This window comes from Schistocerca americana, chromosome X, assembly GCF_021461395.2.
Source record: "Schistocerca americana isolate TAMUIC-IGC-003095 chromosome X, iqSchAmer2.1, whole genome shotgun sequence".
NCBI lineage: Eukaryota > Metazoa > Arthropoda > Insecta > Orthoptera > Acrididae > Schistocerca > Schistocerca americana.
In genome coordinates this window covers 124,262,939-124,288,253 of record NC_060130.1, presented here as the reverse complement: position 1 = coordinate 124,288,253, position 25,315 = coordinate 124,262,939, and the positions used below count along the sequence as shown (strand labels likewise).

The following is a 25,315-nucleotide window of genomic DNA, read 5'->3' as shown; positions in this document are numbered from 1 at the left end:
AATCCACCAGCACTTAAGAAGCTTCAGCTAATCTGACAAGTTGCTCTGCACCTTCAGGGCACCACTGGCCAACCATATTTAGATTCCTCCCATTCTCCTAATTGGTAGGTAGGTATGTTTCTGGACTTTAAATTAACAAACTCCAAGTTTGGTAGCAGTAGCGTTCAGCTGGAAACTAAACATCACTGCCACTCCTATTATGGCCAGTAACAACAATGTTTTACATCACTTGGCCCCACCCTCAGTCCTTTTTTGGGTGAGGACTGCTGCAGTAGCAATCTGACCTGTGTAAACCCACTGACATTGCAGTCCTTAGGAGCATGTATCAAGCTTGCTGCCCCTGCTAAGATGTGCCTTTTCATGGCCATCTTTTACTGTGAGGCTGTACGACAGTGTCTAGGTGGTGGATGGTATTACCAGTTAATTCTCTGAAGTGAAAGTTCTCCCCTGTAACAGCTGCTCAGAGTGTCTGCAATTTTCAGGGCTCCAGTGCTACTATTTAGCTACAGTAACCTAAAAACTACCACCTTTGTCTGCTCTGTGCATTGTATCTCTGATTTCCTATTTTGGAATGGCCTTGATGACTCCAGTAACCTTAATCTAATACAGACATACTTACTCTTAATCAGTCATCTCTTACTGTAATTTTACAATACACACTAACAAACAACTATCTTGATCTTTAAAATCAGTGTTAATCAGTAATTCCCATACATATGACAACACCTAATCCATACATTGCAGATTAAATCCTTTCTTAGAAATAAATGCTGGAATTTTGGACTTGATTTGTTAAACTGTACATTTTTTTGTGTGTTTCTGAGTTGCTCTGCTGCTACACATCATAAAGCACAGTACATTGACTGACAGAAGTGTTTTTGTATACATAGTAAATATTTCATAACACTTGCTAAATCAACATTTCTGTAGAGAATTCATTTACAACATATTTGCAATGAAATGTGCAAGAGCTGTCAGTATTCTTTGTCCTAATTTGGATTTGTGATTTTTACAGGTGAAATGACAGGTGGTGGCCATACTGTGAAAAAAGGTCTAATGAGTCAAAAAGTACCTGAAGCTCCAGTTACTCAGCAAACTGTGGAGGACCTTGGAAAAAAGATCCAAGAATGCCAGAAAAAACTTGAAGAGTTTACTAGGAAAATTCATGAGATTGACAAAAAAATGTGTTTCCTTACACCAGAGATAAATAATATGAAAACCAAAACACAAAAGTTGGAAACTGAAATTATGGTAAGGTGTTTTCAGGCATGCTATATCAGAGGTAATATCCTGAGTTAGTCTTACTTCTCTTTGAAATTGTCTCCATGTCCTACTTTTGCCCATTTCTAAAATAAAACATCTCATCCTGAATGTCTAGATTTGAGAACAGTCATTTTATACACTTTGTAATGAATCAGAGATGTCCCATTATTTTGATTAGAGTGCATATGAGGAGATGATGTAATAAATGTTTCTCTTACAAGTTTGTCTCATGATTTTCACAACATAGACCTTACAGCTATTTTGAACAGTAAATAAATTCTGAATCAGTCTCTTGGGAAAGACACAGATATCAAAGCCCTGCTGACTAATACTGTTAAGGTGTATGGATAAACCTTTCAAAAATTTTACTTGCATTTTCATTAGGATAAAATTAACTTTTTTTACTTGGTTTTGTGTAACTTGACTTGATTCCAAATTTATCATGAAGTAACAAAATGTCCATATTTTTTTTATAATCTGATATTTTTGCATAAATATTTTATTCACATATTTGCTATTCATGAACAGTTTCTTGCCACTTAAGACAATTATTTTCAGACACTTCAGAGAGAACACCCAAAACTCGAGCATGAAGTAAAGAATCAGGAAAAGAGAGTGTTAGAAGTTACAGTTGATCCAGCAAAAGTTGCAGCTCTCACATTGGTTATGGGAAAAGCCAAAAAAGGTATGTTAAGTCATTCACAAAAGTTGTGAAGAAGTTATGTTTATGTCAGCAAGAGTTTTAGAACAGAGCAGGACTCCAGTCAAATCTGTGTAAAGAATATGACAAAATGTAACTTGACAAAAATTTAAATATGAAGCATATCTCAGTCATCTCATTTCTGTACTCACTGCAGCTCATAGACATCTTGTCATACTGAGTGAGGTGGTGCAGTGGTTAGGACACTGGACTCGCATTCAGGTGGACAATGGTTCAAACACGCATCCGGCTTTCCTGATTTAGGTTTCTTGTGATTTCCCTAAACTACTTCAGGGAAATGCTGGGATGGTTCCTTTGAAAGGATATGACTGACTTCCTTCCCCATCCTTGCCTAATGTAAGGGGACTGATGACCTTGCTGTCCGGTCCCTTCCCCACAAATCAACTTCTACACAGTTTGGATTCAACAAGTCTTTGGTAGGTTTCTAGAAGTGTGTGGCACTAGCCACAAGTCACACAATTCTCATAAACTATGGCGGTTTGTGGGAGTGGAGCTGGTGTCCAATAGCATCTCAGATGTCTTCCATTGTGGTTCATATCATGCAAATTTGGCTGGAGAGATATCAACTTAAGTTTACTGTCGTGCTCTTCATACCACTGTAGCGTGATTCTGGTACTGTGATATGGACAGTTAGCCTGCTGGAAGATTCCATCACCATCAAGGTCAACATCAAGCCTGAAGGGATACAGGTGCTATGCATGAATGTTCAAATAGTCCACATCTGTGTTGGTGTGTTCAATTTCTACAAGTCTGTTGTATCACCAGTTGAAAGTCTTCCCTAGTATAATACAGCCTTTACTGGCCTGCATCCATGGCAAAATGTTAGTTTGGAGCAACTAAACATAGTGCATACAGTTTCTGATATGGAACCATTGTAGATGTAAAATTTTATTGTCACACAGTAGTTGAACAGTCTTTGCAGGACTATGGTGGATGAAAAGCCTACTGGGAAGTGTCAAGATCTTGCATGGAAAATGTTTAAGAATAACATCCACTGTCTCAGATACTGAAACATGAAAACTTGTTAATTCACTCTATAATTTCCTGTAGTATCTTACTTTGGGGCAGCTCTATACTCTTTTGTTTACAGATTTTCCATCCAGTATTCTGTAAATACATACTGACTCATTCCATGAACAAGTAGCTTTGACTGACTTGGTTCTATGGCCAGTAGATAAAATATTTAATGAGGCATGAATTTATCTCAAAAAGACAGCTTAGACCCCATATAAGAGGCAGTGTTTGTTGAAATAGACAAAAATATTGTGTCTGTGAAGGTAAAATTAAGTCTGACTGTGAAGTTGTCTGGACATACATGATTAGCCATGGTGAACTCAAGTTAATCATTGGATGTTTTTATTGGCCATCCAATTTTCTTGTGACAGTTGTATAATCATTCAAACAAAGTCTGTGTTACATAGCATAGAAATACTGCAGTCACATAATATTAGTTGGAGGCAACATTGACCTACAGAGTATAGACTGATATGTTCGTGGATTTATTGCAGGTACTGTGGACAATCTGTCTTGAGAAGTAGTCATGGACACATTTTTCCAAGACTGTCTTCAGCTGCTAGTTCAACAATTCACTCTCTATGAAAGTATTTTAGTCCCTATAGCTACAAGCATGCCTGATCTTATCAGCAGTGTCAGTATAGAGATAGGGACTAGCAATCATGTCATCATAGTGACTATGACCACTGAAGTTCATAATTCCATCAAGTAAGTTAAGAGAGTTTTCATTATGGGAAGAGCTGATAACATTGTTAACATTCTACTTAATCAATGAATGGACGTAATTTAGTTCAAATATGGTGGATGTAGAGGAATTTTGGATTAAGGTTAAATTGTTTGCAAACCATGCTCTTGAGAAGGATGTGCAAAATAAGGGTATTGAGGATGGAAAAGACAACTGTGGTTGAATTACAAAATTCAGGGATTGGTGTGGAAGCAAAGATTGTTGCATTCTCAGGTCAAAAAAGAATGCAGAAATAATAATAAGATTGATGTCAAAGCATATAATTTCCACCATCGTGGCTTAGTGAAGGAACTTGCTGGGAACCTGAGAAAATTCTTGTCCCACATGAAATGGCTAAGTGGATTGAAGGACTCTATCCAGTCACTCATTGACCAATCTGATGTGGCTAAAAAAGACAGCAAAAGGAAAACTGAAGTTTTAAATTTTTAAACTTTTTTTCTAAGATGCCTCTGAAAAATTTGTAGTTATTACAATAATCTGCAAAAAGATATCATCACCATACAGTCAGACTGGCTCTAATGTTAATGACAAATATTTTTTTAAGTTCATTAAGCTAACTGGAGACTTAGCACTTAAAAATTTCAACCTAATTCACCAATTAAATCTGAAAATTGTTCAGGTGAACTGCATGTTGTATCGGTTGCATGAGGCTGTGGATCAATTGGAAATGTTACATACAGCCAAGGCCAACATGCCCATTGATGCAATATGAACCAAGTTAGTAATTAACAAACTGAAACAGTCACTGGAAGCAACTTGTGTATACAGTACTAATGACAGATCACAATGAGTGCTAATCAATTAACACTGATAAGTATGGGCATTTTTTCCAGATACTTTTATATATTTATTTTGATCCAACATCAACTGATTACAAATTTTTTTTTTTTTTGTTCCAGTCTTCTGGATAAGTCAGAGCCTTACTTACTAGGGTTACATATTATTGGCTGGCACTTTTATCTACACAACTTTTTCTAAATTTAGTTGAGAGAACAGAGTTACATATATGGACTATACATAAAAAAAATGTGTTATTGCCATACTTAGATCAAGGAATCTACAGTTTGTAACACAGTATTCATATCTGACATTCAACTATATACAGTTTGTGACACAGTCTAAGATCTGAGATTACAAATATTTTTAGATAGATGGTCTTCCATCATATGAGTGTACTAAATCTAGAAACTCGTCTATTGAATATACAGGATTGTTTAGGAGCCATCATTTTAATTTCATTTTTAGTTTCGGAATGGGCAATTTGGAGATATTAGGATGGAAGCCATTCAGTAGTTTTATGCCTACATAGTGAGGGCTTTTCTCATAAAGTGTTGTTCTATGAGAGTTGATGTGGGGTCTCTCTACCTCTAGTGTTGTGATCGTGTATTTCTTTATTAAGTGTTTTGTTACTGTTTACTGCCGTAATGATTATCTTCAGCACATAAAGTTCCTTCTTTTGTAAGATAAATACACTTTTCATATTACCTTTACTGGTGGATCCCCATACCTCTATCCCATAACTTAGATGGGATTCAAATAGTGCAAAATATATTTGCCTCAGAGTGCTGGTGCTACAAAAAGGTGTCAGTTTTTTTAGGACATATATGGTAGTACATAGCATTTTGCAAATATCATTCACGTGATCAGACCAGTTTAACTCTGCATCAAGTGTCAAGCCAAGAAATTTGGTCGAGTATTGTTTTTTAATGTATTTGTCACCCATTAAGATTTGGTTTTCATGAGTTTTTTGCCTCCCTAGATCAAATTCAATATAGACAGATTTATTTGTGTTTAATTGCTATGTACCTCAGCAGGAAAGTAACTTCTCTGAACAAAGCTGTTATTCTTCCTCTTTCAAGTACGTATTTGCCTTTACTGATTTCAGAGACCATTATAATGGTTTATGAACCAAAGAAATTAAAACTTATTTCGATATAAACTTTTAGTATTTGTAACTTATGTCCCAAAGTTTAAATATTCTGCTAACTTGTAGTAGTAGTATTAGTAGTAGTAGTAGTAGTAGTAGTAGTAGTAGTAGTAGTTAACAACCCCAGCCAGGTTAATATAATTTCCATTGAAATACTTTTTGTTTCTAGCACTGTGGTTGTGAATTTCACAGTATAAACAGACTCCACTTTTATTATTAATCACGAACACTATTCATCAGTAAATGAATTGCCACATAAGTGCAAAAAGCATGAAGTTCCTGCAAAAAACTTTTTCAAAATACTTCGCAATTACCTTTACATAATACTCCTACTGCAAATGTCTGTAGAATAAATAAATTTTTTTTATTTTAACTGCATTTCCCTAGAAGATTATGCTGCAGGGCAGCAGTGAGTGTGGACACATCTAAAGCGTACTAGCAATATTGTATGTAGGTCAACACATTGTGAGAGTTTTCAAAGTACAAAGTGGGCATAATTAAACTTTCCTGATGTAAACTACATAAAAACAGGAGTTCAGAGACATACTATGAGTGATTTAATTTTTATCAATCCAGAAACTACAACTTCAGAAAGAAGTTCTTGTGTATATACAGGGTGACGATTATTGAACTATATGAAAAATCAACATACATTGGTTACAACCTATGGTATGCACACACACACACACACACACACACACACACACACACACACACACACACACACACACACACACACACACTTTATTCATCATGTAAACATCACTACAGATATTCAGATTTAGGTTATGACCTGATCCATATACCTCCCATCATTGGCAATAATGTGACATAGACAAATAGTGAAATCCTGCACGACCTGCTGAAGTGTCAGAATATCAATGCTTTCAATGACCTTCTGAATAGATGTTTTCAGCTCAGAAATGGTTTTGGGGTTATTTCTGTGCACTCTATCTTTAATAATGCCCCACAAAAAGGAGTTGCATATGTTCAGATCTGAAGGATATTGCAGCCAATCAAAACCCATGCTAGTGGCCTTTGGATACCCCAGAGCCAAAATTCGGTCCCCAAAGTGCTCCTCCAGGACATCAAACACTCCTGTTTTGATGGGGTCAAGATTCATCTTGCATGAACCACATCTTGTCAAAATCAGGGTCACTTTGGATAATGGGGATGAAATCATCTTCCAAAACCTTCATGTGCCATTCAGTAGTCACCACGCCATCAAGGAATATCATATCAGTTTTTCTGTGACTGGACATTGCACAACATACAGGCAACTATAGAGGGTAAAGAGACTTCTTGATTGTGAAATGTGGACTCTGTCCCCCAAATGCACCAATTTTGCTTTTTGATAAACCTATCCAAATGAAAGTGGGCTTCGTCACTAAACCAAACCATACCAATTCCAAATATGCCCCATGGCCAACGGTGAAGTTTGAAAATCCTACTGCAAACCATTCCAAAGTTATTGTGATTTTATTGTGTATAGTTCGAGACCAACCTGTCGCACAAGTCGTGGGAGATGGGCAACGGCTTGAAGTATGGGATTGCCTTCAGAAGCGAGGTACAGTGGGGACTGCGTGTGCCCTGGGACTGCTACGGTAGCTGTAAAGGTCCTACAGGAATCATGAAAAGTGATGGCTAACGGGGCTCTGGTGAAGCTATCATAGGCCTATCAAGCCAGTAGTGGAATGTGATTTCTGCTTTCAAAAATAGAATGGACCTCAGAAAGGACGGATTGAATTGACAACAAACTGTCTATAAACAAGGGCTAAAATTTGGGACATTAAATATACAAACATTGACTGGAAAGGTGGAGGAGATGGTAGACATGATGGAGAGAAGGAAGTTAGATCTATTGGGGTTAGCTGAAATGAGATGGAAAGGAGAAGGAAGAAGAGAACTGAGGAAAGGCTACTGACTGTACTGGAATGGAAATGAGGGGGGAAGGAGAAATGGAGTTGGAATAGTAGTAAGAGGTGGATTAAAAGAGGAAGTGAAGAAAATAAATGATAGGATGATGAAGACCAAAATATCACTCGAGGATACAACCATAGAGGTAATAAAAGTGTATGCGCCACAGGTGGGTTGCACTTCTGAGGAGAAGCAAGAGTTTGAAGAGGAAATGTAGAAGCAGAGGGGAATGAAGAATATGATAGTAATGGGGGGTTTAAACACACATGTTGGAAGAGAAAGACAAGGCTGCGAAAGTGTACTTGAACCAGAGGGTTGGGGCTGCCGAAATGAGGAAGGTGAAAGACTGTTGGAGTTCTGTCAAAGGAACGGCTTGCTGGTTGGGAACTCTTTGTTCAGGAAAAGAGAGAGCCACAAAATTACCTGGTACAGTCAAGACTTACAGAGAAAATCGGTAACTGATTACTTCCTGTACGATAGTGAGATGAATAGGAACATCATTGACATTAAGGTAATACCATCAGAGGCATTGAATAGTGACCACCATTTGCTGGTAATGAACCTGAGAGGGACTTAGGATAATAAAGGGACAGGAAAGCAGGAAAGACACATAAGGGTGTGGAAGTAGGAGGAAGAAAGCAGGCTACAGTATCTGCAAGTAGTAGAGCAAAGCATTCCAAAGGATGAACCAAAAATGGTAGAAGAGGAATGGGGTAGATTCAAGGGAACATTAGTAAGTGTGGCAGAAGCAATATGTGGGAGGACAAGCAACGAAAGGGATGGAAAGAAACACCCTGGTGGAATGATAAAACAAAGGATATAGTACAGAAGAAGAATGGAGCTTTGGGTATGGTTCCATAAGAGAACAGTTGAGTCAAGAAAAGAGTATGAGACAATAAAGAAAGAAGCAAAAAGAGTGGTGGTGGAGGAAAGAAGAAAGTGAGTGGAACAGTGGATCAGAATGATGGAGGAGGATAGTGAAGGTTAAAAAAAAAGTGTTATATAGGATGATTAAAAGTAAGAGGAAGAATGGTTCTACAGATTATGCTCAAAAAGTGAACAAAAGTGGACAAATGTAAAGAAAGAGGAGGAACTCAATAATACACTCCTGGAAATTGAAATAAGAACACCGTGAATTCATTGTCCCAGGAAGGGGAAACTTTGGCACATTCCTGGGGTCAGATACATCACATGATCACACTGACAGAACCACAGGCACATAGACACAGGTAACAGAGCATGCACAATGTCGGCACTAGTACAGTGTATATCCACCTTTCGCAGCAATGCAGGCTGCTATTCTCCCATGGAGACGATCGTAGAGATGCTGGATGTAGTCCTGTGGAACGGCTTGCCATGCCATTTACACCTGGCGCCTCAGTTGGACCAGCGTTCGTGCTGGACGTGCAGACCGCGTGAGACGACGCTTCATCCAGTCCCAAACATGCTCAATGGGGGACAGATCCGGAGATCTTGCTGGCCAGGGTAGTTGACTTACACCTTCTAGAGCACGTTGGGTGGCACGGGATACATGCGGACGTGCATTGTCCTGTTGGAACAGCAAGTTCCCTTGCCGGTCTAGGAATGGTAGAACGATGGGTTCGATGACGGTTTGGATGTACCGTGCACTATTCAGTGTCCCCTCGACGATCACCAGTGGTGTACAGCCAGTGTAGGAGATCGCTCCCCACACCATGATGCCGGGTGTTGGCCCTGTGTGCCTCGGTCGTATGCAGTCCTGATTGTGGCGCTCACCTGCACGGCGCCAAACACGCATACGACCATCATTGGCACCAAGGCAGAAGCGACTCTCATCGCTGAAGACGACACATCTCCATTCGTCCCTCCATTCATGCCTGTCGCGACACCACTGGAGGCGGGCTGCACGATGTTGGGGCATGAGCGGAAGACGGCCTAACGGTGTGCGGGACCGTAGCCCAGCTTCATGGAGACGGTTGCGAATGGTCCTCGCCGATACCCCAGGAGCAACAGTGTCCCTAATTTGCTGGGAAGTGGCGGTGTGGTCCCCTACGGCACTGCGTAGGATCCTACGGTCTTGGCGTGCATCCGCGCATCGCTGCGGTCCGGTCCCAGGTCTACGGGCACGTGCACCTTCCGCCGACCACTGGCGACAACATCGATGTACTGTGGAGACCTCACGCCCCACGTGTTGAGCAATTCGGCGGTACGTCCACCCGGCCTCCCGCATGCCCACTATACGCCCTCGCTCAAAGTCCGTCAGCTGCACATATGGTTCACGTCCACGCTGTCGCGGCTTGCTACCAGTGTTAAAGACTGCGATGGAGCTCCGTATGCCACGGCAAACTGGATGACACTGACGGCGGCGGTGCACAAATGCTGCACAGCTAGCGCCATTCGACGGCCAACACCGCGGTTCCTGGTGTGTCCGCTGTGCCGTGCGTGTGATCATTGCTTGTACAGCCCTCTCGCAGTGTCCGGAGCAAGTATGGTGGGTCTGACACACCGGTGTCAATGTGTTCTTTTTTCCATTTCCAGGAGTGTATGTGGAAGGAGTATTTTTGAAGAACTCCTGAACCTGAATATAGACCTGGATGAGGAAGAACAAGCCAATGAGAAAAAATAGGAGGAACAGCAAGTAGAAAAAGACCTTATTTGGGGGGGGGGGGGGGAGTGGAAGAGGCATTGGGCAATTTGAAGGGAGGGAAGTCGCCAGCTCTGGATGAGGTAAGTGTACAGATAGTGAGAGCAGCAGGAGAGGTGGGGATACAATGGCTGTATTGAGTAATGAAAATTGTGTGGAGACAGAAGATGATCCCAGAAAACTGGAAGAAGGAATAATTGTTCCGATCTTTAAGAAGGGCAAAAGGAAGAATGAGAGAAGAGCAACATGACTTCAGAACAGGAAAGTCCACAGTGGATCTAATTTTTGCTTTGAGACAACTGCAGGAACAGCACTGTGAATATGGAACAGATCTGCTAATGACCTTCCTGGACATTGAAAAAGCATATGATAGTGTGCATAGAAGCAAAGTGTGGAAAGCCCTGGGTAACAGAGGAGATGCAAAACGGATTATTTGGAGGATAAGAGAAATGTACCATGGAAGTTTGAGCTGTGTGAAAGTGGGAGGAGAGAGATCAGCTTGGATTGAACAGAAGAATGGCTTGAGGCAGGGAAGTGCACTTTCACCATTATTATTCATTGTAGTGATGGATGATATAATGAGTACAGTAGCACAAGTAATTGGTGAAGGAAAGATGAAAGCTATGGTGTTTGCAGGTGATCTGATGATTTGGGAGAGTAAGGAGGAGGAAGTACAAGAGCAGTTGGACATATTGGAACAAACAGTACAAGAATATGGTATGAAATTTAGTATAAGAAAGAGTGAGATGGTTATCACAGCAAGAAAGGAGGAGAGAGGAACAACTGGAATAACAGTTAGTGGGGAATGATTGAGGAGAATGGAGAGTTTAAAGTACCTAGGAAGCTTGATACAGGAAGATGGAAAAAAATGACAGAGAAATAAATGAGTGGGGGAGAAAATTGGAAACATTTCAGAAGAGTGTCAGTAGCCTGATATGGATCAACGACGTACTCCAAATCAGTAAAGAGGTTATATACTGGTCATTCTATGTCCTGATCCAGACATATTCATCAGAAACCTGGGTTATGAAAGGAAGAGAGAAAAGCAAAGTAAAAGCTAGTGAGATGAAATTCTTGAGAAATGGTATTGGAGTGACAGAGACAGGCAGGTTAAGAAATGAGATGATCAGAGAGGTGGAACCATTACAGGAGGAGACAGAGAAATCAAGCCTGAGATGGTATGGATATGTTAAGAGAGTGGAGGACAAGAGGATACCCAGGAGAATACACGAGATGAAACTGGAAGGAAAGAGACCAAGAGAAGACTGAGAGACAGATGGCTGAAAGGAGTAGAGGAATGCGTCCAGAGGAAAGGAGAAGACTGGACCAAGGTGAAGAGATGGTGGCAAGACAGATGATGGAGAGTCCTATGTTCCATACAGTCCTGGCCAGAGGATGGAAACTGTCCAAGATGATGATGATGATGATGATGATGATGATGATGATGATGATGATGATGATGATGATGAAATAACTTCAAGAAAATAGGCTGACTTCATACACTCTAATACAGTTCTTAACTGTTTCATTAATTAAACTATAATATGTTCACAAATCACATCTCTCAACTGACTTGCCTAATATAATAATCATCTTTCTACAAAACACTGTGAAAAGGACTAGTAATGAACAACACTATGATACTGCTCAGTTAAAAAAAGCTATTTGTTTATGTTAAATTGGGGTTTAATAACAATGCATTAGAGCTAAAAGCAACTTTCTCATCAATGTTATAAGCACTTGGTACAGTTTGTGCTAGCTTTACAATATAGTGTACTCTCAGCAATGTCATTATGAGAATTCCTTAGATGGGTTGAAGCATTGAGTCTAAATGAAAAGCAATATTAGCTGAGTGAACACTTAGATCCAATTACTAATGTAGTAAAACAGACTTAGCAGCTTTGTATGTGCAGGCTCCAAATAAATTTGCAGTTGTTGAAGATTTTGGTAACCCTGTAACAAACTGGAATATTTGGTTTAATAATAATGTATACAAAATAGCTTCCTCTGATTCTCAATTCTTTTAAGCAATAATATTATCATATGAAGAGGATCAATTGCTACTTACCATATAGTGGAGGTGTTTAGTCACAGACAGGCACAACAAAAGACTGCTATACGTTTAAGCATTTGGCCAAAAGAACTCCTTCCAAACTAGTTGATGTTTTGGAAGAACACATTTTGATCAAAAACTTAAATGTGTAGCAGTCTTTTCATTACCTGTCTGCAACTCATCATCATCTAAATGGTGAGTAGCAGTCTCTCTCTTTCATAATGTTGTTGTTATTCCATTCTGGACATTCCATTATACAGTTTTGTAAACAGGTTTTCTATCAACTAAATTATAATTAAAATATACTACAGTGACATGCTAATTAGTTAGGACAAGATGATTAAACTATAACTGTGCACATTTATTACTATATGTATATTACAGTTAGTAGCTAACTGAATATTAATAACTAATGTGTCCTCCTTTTGCTTTAATGAGCTTCTGAACATGTTGTGGCATAGATTTGACCAGGTTAGAGCAAATATTTCAATGTTTGTCATGAGACCACTCTTTTACAACATTTACTAACATGCAGTCTTTTGTTGAATAGTCCATGTTGCCAAGATGCATTTTCACATTACTCCACAAATTCTCGATGGGGTTTAAGTCTGGTTTATTGCGGGGTCACTAAAGCACATTAATGTTGTTTCTTCCATGAATGTATTGACTGCTTTAGAAGTGTGACACAGAGCCAGATCATATTGATATGTTCCTCCTTCATTTACAAAGGTCTGTAGGAATGGCACAATCCTGCAGCTAAGGATTTCCATGTATTTGGTTGAAATTGACATGCCATCAACAGGAACTAGTGCCCCAGGGCCCCTTGCAATGAAGAAACCACAAAACATTTTTTTTGTTGTGGGCAGAGTATTTTACAATCTCCTTGAGATGGTCAGCTCTCACTGAACCATGGGCACTTCCCCTAACAACTCTTGCTCTGTATCCTTGAACAGTAAAACGTGATTTGTTACTGAAAATTACATGTTTCCAGTCATTGAAGGTCCAAGATGTATATATTTTGGCCCATGCCAATCATTTTTTCTTAATGGTAGGTGTTAACAAATGTTTCTTCTTCATTGTATTTCACGCCTTCCACTCACGATCAAGAAGACTATGCCATACTGCTGAACAGTCAGTTTCAGCTCCAGCAGCCAATAAATCTCCATGAATGTCCATACTTAACTTGTGAGGACAAATTCTACTGTTAATAAATAGTTTGGTCACTTATAGGGGTGGATTTTAGTTTCCATTTACATCTGTCTTTTCTCTTTGGAAACAATGGCGCAGTATTACTATATGCCCTGAGATGTCTTGAAATACTAAATGTTCCCACGCCAGCAACAGAGGCACAGTCTCCTATAGTCACAGATGTATGTTCATGAAAAGCAACTATTTTTGCCAGCTTGTTAGGTGAAATATCAATTTTAACACAAACACAAAGTTTTCCTTTTGAGAGCACAGGAATAACAAATGCTGTTTCAACATATACAAGCACTCAACTGAACTGGAGGGGACTGACGACTGTTGTTCATAGTTAAGGCAACATCAGTGCACTAAGAGTCCAACAATTTGGCAGATGAAATTCATTACAGCTAACGAGCGTAAATTCTTTTTAAAACATGAGCTGGTCCCAGTTAATTTCCACACTACTCTAGAATGTTTATTGCTATTCCTACAGGTTGTATATAATTTAAATGTATACATTTCACTTAAGAAGCAGTAGTCTAAAACACAATAGTGGCAGACATTCCTAATCAATTGCTCATATACAACACAGAGAGCCATTACCTTGTATTTCATTACCTAAAGAAATACAATTTTATTTAATTATTTATGTACTTATTTATTTATTTTACAAATTCCATGTCTTACTGTTTGTTAATGTTTAGGAAATATTGAACTGGAGTATTGTATTTGAAAAAACCTCACAACAGAATAAGGTGGTTGACATATTCATAGAACCTGAACATCATACATAAGTATGTTAGTTTTACTATTCAACATAACGCAAATGTCCGAGTTCAACTTGTTTCCATTCCAGTAAATAATTTAAGGAGTACTTATATGTAGTCAAAATTGCATTTTTTTATTTCTGTTAAAGTATGTTGGTGTATCAGAAAGTGTCACTATATTTATTATATTATGTACGACAAATGGTTGATGTACTGAATAGAGAATTATCTCCTACAATTATGAAAGTGTAAACTTACTAATGATTTCATCTGAATGTTAGTTGCATTTCTCAAAAATCTTACACAGTTCACATTATCATCTATTCATTTGATGGATATTTATGAGATTTGTACCTAGACAGGAGGAGACAATACAGTTGTGAAGCTATGAAAATGGAACATTTGGGCAATGTTTGTAAAGGTTCAAAGACCAATAAATTCACAAACTGATTTTTGAAAAAAATAGTTCTCAGATCCCTGCACTTGCAGTTACTTCATGGTTGTTCTGCTTTAGCTGTGACCTTGACCTAAGTGGGTAGGTGCTGTTCTACCAAAGCAAAGGTCCAAGGTGCAATCATTAGTCTGTCATACTTCTACTTGTTTCAGTTATTGCAACTTTCACTATAACGTTAGGTAACTCAGTTCAAATGTTGCAGGAAGACATGGACATACCACATCGAGTACATCCATGACTAGTAAAATTGAACTTCATGGTCAGAATATTCTAATTTTTAAATGTAACGACAGCTTCAATGCTATTTATTGTTAACCATAATCTGCTATACTGGATGAAGAATTTGTTCTTTCAGATTATGATGATGCAATGCAAAAGGCCCAGGAAGTGAGTTCAGAGGTGAACTGCTTAAGTAATGAAATAGAGGATAAGATTAACAATAGAGTTGGCGTAATTAAGAAAAATGTAGAAGAAAACAAAAAGAAACTATCAAGCAAGTGCTATGAAATAACAAAAACAAAAGCTGATATTAAAAGAGCTGAAAGGTGAGTTATGGTAATCAGATCAAATTTCATATTATATAACAACACACTACATTTTAGGATTTTGCTTTTGTACAGATTTACAGATGAATTTGGTATAGTTGCTCACCCACTTGTTCAGGGTGTCATACCAAAAATAGGACTACTGCAGCAACAGACAGAAATTAATGTAAACATGATTACCAGATTTGGGTTAATTCTACCAACAGTATTTAATATTTGACACATCATCTTGGTAATTTTTAACATTTTTATGCAGAAACAGCAACTGATATTGTTTATATAAAAATATACAGCCTACAGTTGCAGGTTAACTTTATCGTTTACTTAGGTTTCAACATTAGTAATAATGTCTTCTTCAGAACTGCCAAAAGTAAATATTATAATGTGCTAGTAAATTACATTAGATATGGTCATCCTACAGGATGCAATGTTTTGTTGTACTTACATATAATATTATTTAAATGTTTGCCTAAAACAAGCCATGTCCTAAGTCAACTTTATAAAACTTGATGCATAACCAAAAGGTTTTGTCACATCTATTACACTTATATATCTTATATATACATCATCTTGGGGCATCTGAATAAAAGGGACATTTTATGAAGTTATGAACAAATGAAGAATGTCCGCATTGTAGATGGCTAAAAATTTGATACCTACACAAGTACCTGCAAGTATAAATGTGAAATGTGATGATGGAAGCTAATAAATTCGTTACACACCAAAAAATTTCAATAATTCAAATGTATTATTAAGGGTGTTATATAACAAAAACAGTAAAATTCATAAGATATTAAATGTTAATGGAGAACCATTAGCAGATTATAAATAAATGAGAGCACCTACTGATAGGGATTACATGAAATTTTTATAAATGATTATCAATTCATAATTCATATTGATGTATGTACATTGAAGGAATAAACTGATGTAAACATTTTCTCTTAAACATTGACTGGGCACCCCTGGGTACAAAGCTCACCAACAAAAAGTACCTGTGCTTTTTACCATCCCATTTTTGTTTTACAGTTGTGAACCCATGCCTGTTCCTTCATTATTGCTTCGTCTAACACTGTGATAAGTAGTGTTGTCATATTTCCAAGTGAGCAGCATTAATACAAAATAAACAGCAAGCTCAGTCAGGAAAAAATTTACAATCCATGCAAGAAAATTCCCCAGACTTCACACTACCAAGTCCTCCAATGAGATAGTTGTCTATGAGATAATGGGGATCGAGATGTTAAATACAGTAATATCGAACCCAACATTAAGTATCTGCTCATTTATAATGAATTAACTTTATTTTGATCATGTAGGTACAAACACACCCGCTCGAATACAGAGTTCGGAACACAATGAGATCAACAGTTTTCAAAGAAGTTCGTTCTCAAAGATGAGGCGGTCGATTCTTGCAGTCGATAACTGCCACGAGATAATTAGTAATTGATTAAGAATTGGGCTGCAATCTGATACTTCTGTGCCATTTAATCCTTTGAGTGGATCATTAATGTGGGGCAACTTTTGTACATAGCAACAGTGTGATGTAAAGGAAGTGTATTTTGTTGTTGTTTAATTAAACAGGGATTTAGCTCGCATAATATAAGTTTCTTTTATCATTGTTTAATTAAACTAAGATTACAGTGTGAGTTTGCTCATATATGTTTACCTTGGTATCATAAAAACAGGTATTCTTTATATGTGTAGAAATTATGTCCCACACCTGCTTGTATTACAAAAATTGAGATGCCCACTCTAGGGTTAACTTTAAAATGAGTTTGTTTGAAGGCCTAGAATCAGCACTCCAGATAAACATTTTTGTACACTTTAGTGGCTATATGAGTGTGCACCAAAGTGTGGTACTTCTGGCCCATATAAAGAGAACTTATAGAAAGTAATGAACGGGCAACATAGTTTCAAGGCAGACCTACTGGCTGAGTGGAGGGAAGCATATAATGTGACAATGTCAACTGAAAATTTAATGTATTTACAGATGGATTTCTATCGATGTTTATCATCTGTTTTCTGTAGTAAGCTATAAAATATAGCACTAATGACATTAAAAAGTCTTTGGATGGCTAAAGGCATCAAAATATTATGTGCAAGTAAAAGGAAATTGTACAGAATGATTAGAAGAAACATAGAAATGATATTTATTTCATATTATGAGAAATACTGTGCTTTTTAAGGAAAGATGTTAAAGAATTAAAGAAACCTCTTTGTAATGTCAGAAATTAATCATTCAAATAATGAAATTAATATAATGGAAGGAAACATTCCACGTGGGAAAAATTATATATAAAAACAAAGATGAGGTGACTTACCGAACAAAAGCGCTGGCAGGTCGATAGACACACAAACAAACACAAACATACACACAAAATTCAAGCTTTCGCAACAAACTGTTGCCTCATCAGGAAAGAGGGAAGGAGAGGGGAAGACCAAAGGAAGTGGGTTTTAAGGGAGAGGCAACAGTTTGTTGCGAAAGCTTGAATTTTGTGTGTATGTTTGTGTTTGTTTGTGTGTCTATCGACCTGCCAGCGCTTTTGTTCGGTAAGTCACCTCATCTTTGTTTTTATATAAAATAATGAAATTAAATTTATATGCAAAACTTTTTAACAAAAATGAGTACTTTGTTATTAATGATGCAGCCAAATAACAAACAATAGCAGTCAGGTAGCCAATGTATTTAATGATCATTTCTTGGAAGTAACTGAGAAGATTGGCATTGGCAGCTCAAGGAATAAAGAAATAGAATATATGCAAGAAGCAATGCTAAAGCCTCATAAATACAGGCCAATCACAATAACACTATAATCTGCCCAATAAATTAAGAATGTAACTAACCCTCTCAGAAACAAAAATTCTCATGTAGTTAAGCATATCTCAGGGAACATATTAAAAATCGTGTTCTTCACATACATCACAAGGGATATTTCCTGTCTGGCTGTGAAATATGCTACTGCTGAACCTCTTTACAAGAAAGAAAAGAAGGCATGGATTGATAATTATGAATCAGACACTCGACTTGAAACCTCCTTAGAGGTATTTGAAAATCTTATGCATGCAAGAACAAGTACACTCTTCCCTCTCAAAATATGATAGATATTCAATCTCAATTTGTATTTCATAAGTTTATGTCCACATGACATGCAATTTTTACAGTTCAACAATCAGGTGGTATAAAATGTAAAAGACAAATTATGCCAATTGCTATTTTCTTTGACATGACATGACATGACATGACATGACATGACATGACATTACATTAATATTTGTTCCGTAGATCATTATACGACATTTTGTAATGATGTGGAATGTGTCAGTTTAACATAAGTTTTCTTTACATGACATATCTTTTTTTTCAGTTACTACTTCATATCTAAAAATTCATCTATTGAGTAGGCATTGTCATTAAGAAATTCTTTTAATTTGTTTTTAAATGCTGGTTGGCTATCTATCAGACTTTTAATGCTTTTTGGTAAATTATTAGAGATTTTTGTGGTAGCATAATTCACCCCTTTTTGTGCCAAAGTAAGATTTAACCCAGAATAGTGAAGATCATCCTTTGTTCTAGTGTTGTAGCCATGCACTTTGCTATTATTTTTGAAATGGGATGGATTATTAATTATAAATTTCATAAGTGAATATATGTATTGTGGAGGTAATGTGAATATCCCAAAGGGTAAATAAGGGCCTGTGAGGTGATCTTGGGTGGGCTCCAGCTATTATTCTGAGTACATGCTTTTGTGAAAAGAATACTTTTCTCTTAATGATGAATTACCTCAAAATATGATGTCATATGAAAGCAGTGATATGCAATAACCCTAATAGCATAAGAAGCTGAACCTAAACATTCCAGCTGATCATCACTGTGTTTCTTCCAATTCAATTTCTCATAAAAGCCCTCACCCAGAAATTTGGAATATTTTGCCTTAGCAACAGCCTTCTGTTCAAAGTCCATATTTATCAATGGTGTTATGCCATTCACTGTATAGAACTGTGTATACTAGATTTTCTCAAAATTTAGTGAGAGTCTATTTGCAGAGAACCACTTAATAATCTTCTGAAAGATGTTGTTGTTGTGGTCTTCAGTCCTGAGACTGGTTTGATGCAGCTCTCCATGCTACTCTATCCTGTGCAAGCTTCTTCATCTCCCAGTACCTACTGCAACCTACATCCTTCTGAATCTGCTTAGTGTACACATCTCTTGGTCTCCCCCTACGATTTTTACCCTCCACGCTGCCCTCCAATACTAAATTGGTGATCCCTTGATGCCTCAGAACATGTCCTACCAACCGATCCCTTCTTCTGGTCAAGTTGTGCCACAAACTTCTCTTCTCCCCAATCCTATTCAATACTTCCTCATTAGTTATGTGATCTACCCATCTAATTTTCAGCATTCTTCTGTAGCACCACATTTCGACAGCTTCTATTCTCTTCTTGTCCAAACTATTTACCGTCCATGTTTCACTTCCATACATGGCTACACTCCATATAAATACTTTCAGAAACGACTTCCTGACACTTAAATCTATACTCGATGTTAACAAATTTCTCTTCTTCAGAAACGCTTTCCTTTCCATTGCCAGTCTACATTCGATATCCTCTCTACTTCGACCATCATGAGTTATTTTGCTCCCCAAATAGCAAAACTCCTTTACTACTTTAAGTGTCTCATTTCCTAATCTAATTCCCTCAGCATCACCCAACTTAATTCGACTACATTCCATGGTCCTCGTTTTGCCTTTGTTGATGTTCATCTTATATCCTCCCTTCAGGACACCATCCATTCTGTTCAACTGGTCTTCAAAGTCCTTTGCTGTCTCTGACAGAATTACAATGTCATCGGTGAACCTCAACATTTTTATTTCTTCTCCATGGATTTTAATACCTACTCTGAATTTTTCGTTTGTTTCCTTTACTGCTTGCTCAATATACAGATTGAATAACATCGGGGAGAGGCTACAACCCTGTCTTACTCCCTTCCCAACCACTGTTTCCCTTTCTTGTCCCTTGACTCTTATAACTGCCATCTGGTTTCTGTACAAATTGTAAATAGCCTTTCGCTCCCTGTATTTTCCCCTTTGAAAGAGAGTATTCCAGTCAACATTGTCAAAAGCTTTCTCTAAGTCTACAAATGCTAGAAACGTAGGTTTGCCTTTCCTTAATCTTTCTTCTAAGATAAGTCGTAAGGTCAGTATTGCCTCACGTGTTCCAATATTTCTACGGAATCCAAACTGATCTTCCCCGAGGTCGGCTTCTACTAGTTTTTCCATTCGTCTGTAAAGAATTCGAGTTAGTATTTTGCAGCTGTGACTTATTAAACTGATTGTTCGGTAATTTTCACATCTGTCTACACCTGCTTTCTTTGGGATTGGAATTATTATATTCTTCTTGAAGTCTGAGGGTATTTCGCCTGTCTCATACATCTTGCTCACCAGATGGTAGAGTTTTGTCAGGACTGGCCCTCCCAAGGCCGTCAGTAGTTCCAATGGAATGTTGTCTACTCCGGGGGCCTTGTTTCGACTCGGGTCTTTCAGTGCTCTGTCAAACTCTTCACACAGTATCGTATCTCCCATTTCATCTTCATGTACATCCTCTTCCATTTCCATAATATTGTCCTCAAGTAGATCGCGTTGTATAGACCCTCTATATGCTTCTTCCACCTTTCTGCTTTCCCTTCTTTGCTTCGAACTGGGTTTCCATCTGAGCTCTTGATATTCATACAACCGGCTCTCTTTTCTCCAAAGGTCTCTTTAATTTTCCTGTAGGCAGTATCTATCTTACCCCTAGTGAGATAAGCCTCTACATCCTTACATTTGTCCTCTAGCCATCCCTGCTTAGCCATTTTCCACTTCCTGTTGATATCATTTTTGAGACGTTTGTATTCCTTTTTGCCTGCTTCATTTACTGCATTTTTATATTTTCTCCTTTCATCAATTAAATTCAATATTTCTTCTGTTACCTAAGGATTTCTACTAGCCCTCGTCCTTTTACCTACTTGATCCTCTGCTGCCTTCACTACTTCATCCCTCAAAGCTACCCATTCTTCTTCTACTGTATTTCTTTCCCCCATTCCTGTCAATTGTTCCCTTATGCTCTCCCTGAAACTCTGTACAACCTCTGGTTCTTTCAGTTTATCCAGGCCTCATCTCCTTAAATTCCCACCTTTTTGCAGTTTCTTCAGTTTTAATCTACAGGTCATAACCAATAGATTGTGGTCAGAGTCCACATCTGCCCCTGGAAATGTCTTACAATTTAAAACCTGGTTCCTAAATCTCTGTCTTACCATTATATAATCTATCTGATACCTTTTAGTATCTCCAGGGTTCTTCCACGTATACAACCTTCTATCATGATTCTTAAACCAAGTGTTAGCTATGATTATGTTGAGCTCTGTGCAAAATTCTACCAGGTGGCTTCCTCTTTCATTTCTTAGCCCCAATCCATATTCACCTACTACGTTTCCTTCTCTCCCTTTTCCTACACTCGAATTCCAGTCACCCATGACTATTAAATTTTCGTCTCCCTTCACTATCTGAATAATTTCTTTTATTTCATCATACATTTCTTCAATTTCTTCGTCATCTGCAGAGCTAGTTGGCATATAAACTTGTACTACTGTAGTAGGCACGGGCTTCGTGTCTATCTTGGCCACTATAATACTTCACTATGCTGTTTGTAGTAGCTTACCCGCGCTCCTACTTTTTTATTTATTATGAAACCTACTCCTGCATTACCCCTATTTGACTTTGTATTTATAACCCTGTATTCACCTGACCAGAAGTCTTGTTCCTCCTGCCACCGAACTTCACTAATTCCCACTATATCTAACTTTAACCTATCCATTTCCCTTTTTAAATTTTCTAACCTACCTGCCCAATTAAGGGATCTGACATTCCACGCTCGGATCCGTAGAACGCCAGTTTTCTTTCTCCTGATAACGACATCCTCTTGAGTAGTCCCCGCCCGGAGATCCGAATGGGGGACTATTTTACCTCCGGAATATTTTACCCAAGAGGACGTCATCATCATTTAATCATACAGTAAAAGCTGCATGCCCTCGGGAAAAATTACAGTCGTAGTTTCCCCTTGCTTTCAGCCGTTCGCAGTACCAGCACAGCAAGGCCGTTTTGGTTATTGTTACAAGGCCAGCTCAGTCAATCATCCAGACTGTTGCCCTTGCAACTACTGAAAAGGCTGCTGCCCCTCTTCAGGAACCACACGTTTGTCTGGCCTCTCAACAGATACCCCTCCATTGTGGTTCTACCTACGGTAGTACAGCTATCTGTATCGCTGAGGCACGCAAGCCTCCCCACCAACGGCAAGGTCCATGGTTCATGGGGGAAGTTCTGAAAGATATTATTTACAATTTCCTCAGCTAAGTCTTGTTTATTGGGTGTGATTTCTATACTTGTATTATCAGCAAAAAGAACTAGCTTTGCCTCTTCATGAATATAGAGTGGCAAGTCATTAATATATATTAAGGGATGTTGGAACACCCTATCCCAATAATGTTAAATTTAGTAACTTGGCTTCCCTTTATTTCAGAAACAACTGTAGTCATTGACATGAAACTTGTACAGGACATTAAACTGTGTATTCTGAGTCTACTGAACTACAATAATTGTATTTTAGCCACTACTTTTGCAAATACAATTTTTTAATTACACAGTTAAAATTGTGTGTACTTTTTTTACGTTATCCTAAATAATTTTAATGTACATAACATTATGTTCTTGTTTAAGTTCAGTAGATTCAGGATATATATGTTGTTACTCCCTGAAAATTTGAAGTGGTTTCTGAGATTTATAGAAAAATGCAACAGAAAATGTAAATTTTCAGGAATGCCTTCTAAAGCTTCAAAAGACTGTAACTCACTAAATACATGCTTAATTAATTTTTTATTTTTAGTCACTCAGAAGCACCCTGCATCATACTGTATATCATCCTCTTGATTTTTTCCAAGTTTCTTCTTCTTTTCTTCTTTCCGGACTCAGTGGCCAATTGTGCTGCATACTCTGCTTTATCAATGCAAACCTTCCAGAATGATATTTTCACTCTGCAGTGGAGTGTGCGCACTTGCAAGTGAATGGCAAAGTTCCCGAGTTCAAGTTTCGGTGCAGCAGACAGTGTTAATCTGTTGGGAAGTTTCAGTGCAAACCTTGTCCCCTGTTCAAGTTTTCTGATGCAGTTTACTCCAGGATTAATTCCCATATGCTGTAGCACTTTCACCCTACCAATGTTGCCATCATTAAGAGCAACAACAGCGTCAGTGACCCCTCACTTTAGTTTCTTCATTCCAACAGAAACATTTTTTGGTAAGCAAGTCCATATAAGATTATTGATTGGGATTTTGAGTCTAACCATGTACACACTTCTTCAATAATTCAGGATTTGCCAGGTCTCTGTAAATAGGTTTTATGATATCCATAACTGCTGCTGGGATGGAATGTTTGTGGCTGTATGAACTGTTTGAGTACTGGGCATTGCAGTAATGGCATCATTAATCACGTCCACGTCCAGGAGGGCAAAGGTGGTGTATTGGTTTTCATCAGTTGACAGTCTGTGGAAGAAGGTAGCCCATACTGCCTGCCTCATTTTCAACAAATCCTCAGTATTAATTCTAATGGCCATCCCATAATACTCTTGTAGTTCATCAATCATTTTGTCTATCAGCCTGCCTCTTATGGTTTTACCATCATAAAGATTCTTGTCTCTCAAAATTTGTTTCAACTTCCTCAACCTGGGGCCGATCCTCTTCTGGCCACAACCAACACATTCCAGTTTTCTGATAATGCTTTTGAGTCTACATCACCTAAGAACTTACTGTAACACACTCCCATTTCATTCACAGATTGACTAAATATTTCAATAGCTGCAGAGGCCTCCATATCACCACTTGCCCCTTCATAATTTCTGTCAGAGATATACCCTTGCCAGCCGGTGTGGCCGTGCGGTTCAAGGTGCTTCAGTCTGGAATTACGTGACCGCTACGGTCTCAGGTTCGAATCCTGCCTGGAGCATGGATGTGTGTGATGTCCTTAGGTTAGTTAGGTTTAAGTAGTTCTACATTCTAGGGGACTGATGACCACAGATGTTAAGTCCCATAGTGCTCAGAGCCATTTTTGATATACCCTTCTTCATTCCCTGATTTAAGCTTATAACATGGTTTAGTTAAACCCTGGAAATCTGTTACCTTTCTAGTATCCACACTGGTCACCATAGCAACAGAATCCTTAGAACTGTAGTCGCACTTCTGCCAACCAAGTTCCATCAAAAACTACTGGTATATCAGTCATACCATCATTTATTTCAACATCATCTTTTGCAACACCCTTCATTGACTCACAAGCAACAGATTCCACAGCAGCTCCAATAAATCCTGATACTTGTCGAATTTACAAGGTGGGTGTGGAATATTCATCACAGCACACATTTTTTCTGCTGCACTGTGTCCTTTGCCAAAAACTCTCAATCCATAAAACCACCTAACATTTACTTCAAAATAATTATCTTTGCACTTACCAGAATTCCAAAATGAATGAGTATATTTATGACTGGCACAATTAATGATGAGTTTCCTAACTAGCCATTTGATACCTCACTGTCTTCATGTAAACTAACTAGCCCTCCACTATTTTACAACACACACATTCACCTAACAGCCTTGTTAGGATGTCTAAATCTATCCGAATATAATCTATCCTATGATTTACATCACTTTCGTTTTGAGAAAACTGTGTATCACAACATTATTTTTAATCTTCAAAGCACTAATGGGTGTTCCTCTAGATACTGATGAGTTTGCCTGTATTTCATTGTTGGTAACTTTACACACCACATGTTGAACATAAAATTTAAAAATTTAAAAAATAAAAAAAATTAATTTAAAAAAAGTCATGTATTATTGTTTTTCCTGACGTGTTTTACATCCTGGAAGGCCCCCTCACTTTGGATAAATTGGAATGAAAGTAAATATAATGCAATCTAAACTAATGTTTCCCTTTATTCAAAAATCTATTACCATGAAACCCATGCATATGCAATGAGAATATTGTACAATGCTACCAGTATGGGCATAAGAAAAGTAGTATATTG

The 25,315-nt window shown here is 38.0% G+C and overlaps 1 protein-coding gene across 1 annotated transcript in view; it reads left to right on the top strand.

The window, feature by feature from the left end:
* LOC124555848 (structural maintenance of chromosomes protein 4-like) overlaps nt 1-4,674 on the top strand; it is a 68,008-nt gene extending 63,334 nt beyond the window's left edge. The window contains exons 9-11 of the mRNA XM_047129914.1: nt 1,016-1,251; nt 1,822-1,948; nt 4,643-4,674. Coding sequence (XP_046985870.1) covers nt 1,016-1,251; nt 1,822-1,948; nt 4,643-4,674 — 395 coding nt within the window. The remainder of the gene's footprint in view (nt 1-1,015; nt 1,252-1,821; nt 1,949-4,642) is intronic.
* The last annotated feature ends 20,641 nt before the right edge of the window (nt 4,675-25,315 follow it).